Source organism: Antedon bifida, chromosome 10 (genome assembly GCF_963402885.1).
Source record: "Antedon bifida chromosome 10, ecAntBifi1.1, whole genome shotgun sequence".
Taxonomy (NCBI): domain Eukaryota; kingdom Metazoa; phylum Echinodermata; class Crinoidea; order Comatulida; family Antedonidae; genus Antedon; species Antedon bifida.
In genome coordinates, this window is record NC_136235.1 from 14828232 (window position 1) to 14836544 (window position 8313).

An 8313-nucleotide genomic window follows, 5' to 3' on the forward strand; every position below is an offset into this window, starting at 1 on the left:
ATCTTCCAGTTTCGTTTGCTGTCTGCCTCTTAACACTAAAGGTTATGGAATAGTTTGATTTCAAAGTTAAACCACCTCGATGCAAGTTTGTAAACCTAGACAGACATTTCAAATACTGATTTACATAAAAGATCAGTTTTCTACAATCATTATATATTGATTGACATTCTAAATGATACAAACTGTGACAATGTGTCTAAATGAATCTCTGTTGGGTTATGGAAACAATTAGGGTATATTATTAGGTTTCTATTTTCAGCTAATCCGTCTGCGTTGTTAAATCTTTTTATAGCACAAAATGCACTTTGCCTAATAGAATACAAATCGAAATTACGTAAATTCTAGTGTTGGCAACAATATTATCATGGTAAATGCTGTTATTCAAAGTGTTGAATTGCTAACTAAACAGGAAATTCGTCATCATATCACTAAGGGACACAATTGTACGCATGCGTCCCACTTCAAGTTATTTCTGTATTTGTTTCCCATTGTTAATTTTCACAATTGATGGCCACTCCAAACTGCATACTTTTACCTACGTTAAAACTTCCCTACATAAAAAAAAACCTTTCCTAAATTAAAAACAAACAAAATTGTGCCTACAACAAAACATGTGAACGTGAGTTTGGTGTAATAAAGAGACGCATTTAACTTTTTCTTTTTTTTTATTACCATATTTCATGAGGATGATCCATCCAGCAATTGCTAATCATTAGGGACCCTCAGAGATTCACAAGACAAACATATACACATTATGCTCTACATAAACAAAGTCTTATTACAAGTCTTTGGGAGTGGAGTTGTAATTTTGTCCTTAGAAAAAATCCTGACATGTGACTTGAACCCAGGACCCTTGGAGTGGTAGCCAAGTATCATAACCACCAAGCCACAACTCCACTCAGGTGACCTGATTCAAACCCTGTTCAAAATATTTTTTTTTTAAAGTTGTGCGTGAATTGTGATATTAACTTACCACTTTCAACATTGAATTGGGAAAGATTGGTCAGATTTGGATAAAAGTAGAAGTTTGAATTATATATAGTTTAGTGTAATTTGGATGAACACTTGGGCCTATATGCAGTTCACAGACAAACAGATAAAAACATGGATAAAAATTTCCCTTCTAGTCGGAGGTAATGAAAGAATAACACAATTTATAAAAATTATTATGGCTACATAATTGGCTTAAACTTATACAATACAAATGGTATAATTTGAGATTTGAAATTATGATGTTGTACTCTGAGGTTCAATTAAATTTTTCTTGAGATCTTACAGATATTGCATAAGCAGTACCAAATACATTTTATTTTTTATTTATATACCTTTAAGACATTTGTTTCCTAATGTGTATATGCACATTTCTTTGATAAATTAAATTAATTATTACAAGTAATACAATATATTAATATAATAATAATAATAAAAATTTAATCAAATACATGCAACTTCTGTAAAGAGCTGGTATATTTTCTATTACAGAAACATTACATAAATTATAAATTGAAAATTAAATACAGAGGTAAAATTAATAGGTTTATCGAATTTTGATTTTTAATTTTTTTTTAATTTTTGACCAAAAACAAAAAAAAGATGTGTCCTAATAATTTCTCCAATAAACGAAGAATAAAATTGATTAAATTCTAAACAATAATCATGCAATCCTGCAATTGGTGCTTATAATTTTAACTAACATTCAAGATATTTGGTCCATTATATACAAATGTAGCAGTTTTGACAAGAGGAAGATTATTGATCGTTTCATTTGTCTGTAAATAGTTTTTCTTTTCTGAATTATGTTATCCTGCCTAAATATGTTTTAATAAATAAATAAGGTTTATATGTTTGTGTTTTTTGGTAACAGTTTTGGCTTTAATGGAAGGTAATTGGTCAGTATTATCAGTAGATACTATCGATTTATAATATTTTATTTTATACATCAACGTAGCGATATCAAATGCTGATAAGCTATACATTTAATACAAAATATCACTGTAATAAATTAAAACGGTGATAAATAAATTATCACATGTTTGATATTAGTCTTAGGGGAAATTCATAACGTTGAAAGGGAAGATCAAAGCATAAATCTGGGTTAATTAGAAAGTTCATTAGTGTGACGGTAAAAGATGTTGTTATTAACTATGACCACTAATGGCAATTACTGTATTTTAGTAAATTGCCTTGTCGTAGGCCTAACTACAAACAGCTTTATTACGTAGGTCTGACAGCAGTTACATTAAACTCATTAGGCTTACAATTAGTAAAACAAAGAAAGTTTGTTTTGTGATAATCAAAGTTCAATTAATAAGTAGGCGTAATGTAGAATAAATATGGAAGGAATATTCATGGAAAATAACATTTCAGCATTTACAGGTAAATTAAGTAAAATACCAATACTGTATAAATATCATAGACAAGAACACTCTAAACTGATCAGCAGTAACGATAAATATGAAACGCCAAAGATGAGTAAAAGCACATAGTTTTATTGTTACTATAATATTTAATGACAGGCCTATGTATTTTAGTATAGCACGCACGTTTTATACTTAATCAGAAATATAATATAAATGTTTATTCACTTTCAGTCTGTTTGTCTGTATATAGTATAGCAGGATGATTTGGTATTTTAAATTAGCATTTCAAATATCATAGTGTGACATAAAATATGGCAAGTTGTACGTGTTGGATTAAATATCATTCCTTTCGTTTTTGGAATTTATCATTTGATATTTTCATTTTAAATAGCCTATTATGATTAGTATAATTGCCCTAAGTTGCGTAGACCATGATGCACTGTGGCTATTTCTTCCTAACGCCTACGACGACGCATAAAATATTAGCCTACGGAATGTGTAACCCGTGAATAAGCATACATAGTGTTAAAATGCAAACCATAAATCGCCTTATATACTTAAAATGTATATACAATTCTTCTTAATTTAACCCCTAACTAATATATTTAAGTTTCGTACAATAAATGCCACTCATGTTACCCTGCTATGTGAATATAAAAAAGACATTTTGTCTACAGTAAACCAAATTGTTAAAATGGTAGATACGTTTTTTATGTGCACGGTCCGGAAGAACCATGAATGGAATTGAATATTGTATTGGATCAATACATTTGAATAAATTGAATTAAAATAAAATACTTGTCTTTCAGTCTAAATGTTCAGATGTCAAACGCACATGTGTTCTTACGTCATCTCAAAGTGCACACGTGCTTTAAAGACAGTTTGAAGCGTTGTCGTTAAATATTTACTCTATATCTCCACTGGTTTAAAACCAGTATCAAGTGGCTATACGTGTCAATATAATAATAAGTAATGTATGTACCCGTGTTAAAAGCAACACTTGATTAATGAATTCATATAAAGTACACCGTGAATATTCAGTGTAGTATGCATCGATATAGCCTATTTTAATAAAAAGTTATTTCTTCACAGTAGTTCTACAACATACAGTAACCCAGTTACTGTAATTATACATATCAAAACATCTTCATAAGTTTCTCTCAGCAGCATATGGATGTGTTCAAGTTCTTAAGATAAATAATACTAATTATGCCATTATAGAACACTCCCTGAGGAGCGTTTGGACAAATAAGATTCGTTAGAGCGGATCGTTTTGCAATAAAGTGTACGTGGTTGACAGATTTTAGTTATTAAAATATCAGACATAACAAAATTAACATTCAAAATGTTTTATACATAAAACATGGTGGCATAATATATTATACCACATGAAGTGATACTTATTAAGCTAGGATCTTGTGAATTGTGTCCACTAGGCCCATTTGTTACAGGTTTTAAACTAAAACGTTATTTCAAGAGAAACAGGACGTATAACCAGAAAAAAATCAACTTTTTCGTCTTAAGCTCTGTCTACATGTATCAAACTAGCTTGACAAAAGAAAGTGTGGTAGTGATATGACATCATCATGTCCATATATGGGCACATCACATTTTTTTGGTCACATAACGTTTGATAGTGTAGACAGAGCTTTATATACAGTGACGTTTTCAAAATGTTTAAATCGTTATGTGTTGTTGCTATTTGCCATTATTGAAATCAATAAATGTTCTTCAAATGAAAATCCTCATCTAAGGTCTGTTATATTAAACCAATGTAAAAACCTAGTAGAAATTGAATACATCAGTTAACTTTACAGCTTACATTAATTCGTTGAATACTCATGTGTGCAATTCTATATAATATAAGAGGCACTTTTAGGAATCGGATATCGGTTTCAGATACATCACAAATAACCTCAAGAAATATATCGACGCAACGTAAGATTCATTGATATCACTAACGCAAAGTGGTGTTGTTTTCATCATCAACAGTGTGTTAACTTGAACACCGAACGCGTTTATTATCGATTTTACTCATTTGTATGCGTGGACGTACGTAAAGGGTAGTAATTAGTTGGCCGCAGACTCGGAAATCATTTCCATGACAACTTATTCACGTTATACCATCGATACTAAAAGATGACAAGCGTGGAAAACGTTACCATGGACACGCATTGACATATTTTCAACAAAAATCCGGTTCCTCATCAATGATGAAATCTGTGACGCAATGATCTGAAGCCAATCAATTCTAACATGCTTGGTAAAGTACAGAATGTAAAATTCACGTACTCCACATGCGTCATTTAATCATAGAATTAATTATAGAAGTAACCAATTAATATTAGTAAATAAATTAGACCATATCATATATGACGACACAGCGATTAGAGCTAATAGACTTTATTGTTATCCAAATAGTTTCCACCGCGTAGAGACAGTCCGTAGGAGAAAAATATAATTTCTTTTTGTATATGCTCAAACCATCATTAGGCATGGAGCATTATATTGAATACGAATGGCAGAGATATTTATATACGTCATAAGACTTTTAGGTCTACCGGATACGCGACATTACCATGGCAACGTAAACTATAACAACTATTGGTGAATCAAATAATAATATATCTCCAAAATCGCTGCATTTCTGATTTGCTTTTCATATTGCCATTTGACATGAATTGATAGATACATCCCTTGTGTTTACACGAGTTACCGTAAATACCATTTTCATCCTTTATGACGTTAGTTAATACGTCAGTAAGAAGATAAACCATGGAAGCAAAGTCATATCAATTTGACATTCATTTAGTTTGAATTTGTATTTTTTTTTATATTGTACAGTATTTATGTCCCATTTTACGAGTTTACATTTATTGTTTTTGTTAACGTTGGATGTTTCCGAAACGGTGGTTTTTGTAGAAGAAAATATGCTATAATAAGTTAAAATGCCAATACAACTGACTAAAGCCCGTGGAATGTAAAAATCATCATCATGATATAAAATCAATACTATAATAATAATTTCAATGCGGCTTTTTGTTCTTCTCTTTCCTCAAACAAACCATTAAACAGGCTCAACGACATGTCAGAAGGTAGGCCATTGTATTGATATTATTATTAGATTTAAAATACATCATCTTAATGGTGTATACGTCATTAGCCAGAACAATATGTTTTATTCAATTGTACTATGCCATTACATTGTGCTATATGCTATTCCATTGTGCTCAGAAGTGTGCACATTATGGATTGTAAATTCTGAATTAAAGATGAAATGAATGAATGAATGAAGGAAGGTATGAATAAGATAAAAGAAGAAACCTATATGTTTAAAAAATTGCTGTTAAGTATATAAACATACTTCATTTTTCATGATTACCACCCGGTTTGATGTTAGGACCTACCGGTATTACAAAAACAGAAAATTGGAAACGAATGTAAATCTGTCGCTAGAAACAACAAAAAGCAATTCAAGACGCATAGAGATCTTCATCATATATTTTGCTGTTGGATCTAGCTATGATAGGCATATGGTATATCATTGTTAAAAACACAACCTGATTATGTTTTCATAATTCCATTTCCTTTGGTCCATATCGGAGATACTAGTGTCTCTACCTCCAGCTCAGCCAAAAATCTTGGCGTCCAACTAGACAGCAGCCTCGGTTTAAAAGAACACATTCGTAATGTTTGTCGTGGTGCTTCCTTTGGAATTTACCAGATCGGACAGATTCGTAAGTACCTTGACAAAACATCAACTGAACGTCTTGTTCATGCTTTTGTTTCATCTCGTCTTGACTGTCATAACTCGCTTCTGTACGGCCTACCAACTTCTTATCTGTCTCCTCTTCAACGAATCCAAAATTCCGCCGCAAGACTTATCACTGGCACTAAACGACATGAACATATTTCTCCCGTTTTTCGTGACTTACACTGGTTGCCTGTAGTTCATAATCACACGCTACTACTTGCACATATCTTGGAAAACACAGCGCTTTGAAACCTTTGTCTCTTGCGCTTTATAAATGTTATTTATTATTATTATTATAATGGATTTAGAGAGTGCACAAGGGAGGTTAAATCGACCAGCGTTAAGTCTGTTTATTATGCAATACGAACAAGAGCATTAACTAGTTACAATCGCACAGAGTAAACAAGTAGAAGAATACCTCTTATGAATACATGTTAAAGTATATAGTAAGAGCAATCATGATTAATACAATATGCATTTTGTTTATCATAAAAGACTTTTGAAATATAATGAATGTTTATTAAGTTGAGAATGCATAGTCGTATTTCAGAAAATATTGTTCATTGTACCGATAATTCATTTATTGTTTCATGGAAAATTACATGAAACTGAAGAATCACAAACATCCATAATTTTCAGAAAAATCTGAATGCAAATATTACTACAGGACTATTATAGGTAAACTACTTTCGGAGAAAGACATAAATGTATTAATTCCAGATTATGCATGATTTTAGATGAATATTAATCTAACAAGGTTGAGAATTATGGATTCCTCTATGACTAGTGTAGGCACAGTATACATCTCTAGTGACTAGCCCTAAGTATTTTTTCGTGGAAATAACGAGAAAACATCCTGATGACTTACGTCACTCAGAGCAAACATAATGATTAAAACATTAATATGACCTAATCCAATTATTATTCTATATTCATTATGCACAATATGTAACTTGAATGAATAATTAATAAGAAACAACGGGAAACCAAGGTGCTTAAAGTTACTGTTCAAAAGGTGTGACACAGTGTCCACCTGTAGTACAAACGGTCGCAGTGTCCACCTGTAGTACAAACGGTTGCACTGTCTACCTGAAATATTTTTGCAAATTCCCAAGTTCGCCATCAAAAGACTATTCCAATGCTGATTGATGTGGGGAAAAAGAGATATCATATACTTGTGACAATACGTAAAAAAGATAGGGCTACTAATCCTCCTCCTCTTTTTTTTTTTCAATTGTCGAATTATCGATGCCATGTCAAGGAGATTGAATAGCAAATAATTGAGATTGAAGGAGACGAGTTATTTCAGTAATTACTTTGCATTGAAAATATGACTTGTATGCCCATGTATGGATATAATGGGACCGGGAATAGTGCTAACCTTACGTAGTATGTGTGTTAATTTGTTTTCGCTAATGCTTAAATCCGCCACGATTTCAGATGGATTATTGAAACAGAGATAGCAATGGAAAGAAGATGAGCATGCGCACTGTGAAGATAATACACCCGATTCAAAACGAGAACAAAACAAACCAAACATATTGCATGTAATATATTCATTTATCACCGATAATAAAAATATAAAATTACTTACTTGTTACAGCATTATGATAAGAATCACCAGTGTAATGATTTTCGCCAGCCATAATCAGATGTACGTAACTCCAGCACTTAATAATGTCCCAGTAAATAAAAAGGTGATCACGCTTAGGCCTATGGCTGTGAGTGATAAATTCACGTCGATTGTACAATACGAAGGCTTATTATGATTGTCCTAAGCCATGAAACAAGACAGCAGGCGTGAATCTGCCTTGCATTGGCAGGAAACGTGAGTGGGTCTCAAACGATGTACAGGTGCTTTGATTATAATTAGTGCAATTATGATAATGACAGGAAAATAAATGCGCACAAAGAAATGGTATAATCTGTTACGAATGCCTCATCCATTGATAATAAACGTTCATTTCGGTTCATTTTCAGACATAGTTAATATTCGGTAAGTACCATTGTGAAAATGGGTAGGTTGTGTGAATGTCTCCGTACGCATTATGCAATTAATTGCAGTGTCCTGATTGGATACCGGGTATATTATTAATCTTACAATGTTTACCGATTGAAATGCATGAAGATTTCATTACAGAATATACCGTGTTTGCAGACGGATACGTTATTAAACGAGCACGCGGCGCGTACGATATA

The 8313-nt window shown here is 32.0% G+C and overlaps 1 protein-coding gene across 1 annotated transcript in view; it reads right to left on the bottom strand.

The window, feature by feature from the left end:
• The window catches only part of LOC144853698 (synaptotagmin-11-like), a 31909-nt gene extending 23807 nt beyond the window's left edge, over positions 1 to 8102 (bottom strand). The window contains exon 1 of the mRNA XM_078711477.1: positions 7709 to 8102. Coding sequence (XP_078567603.1) covers positions 7709 to 7760 — 52 coding nt within the window. The 5' untranslated portion in view covers positions 7761 to 8102. The remainder of the gene's footprint in view (positions 1 to 7708) is intronic.
• Positions 8103 to 8313: the final 211 nt, after the last annotated feature.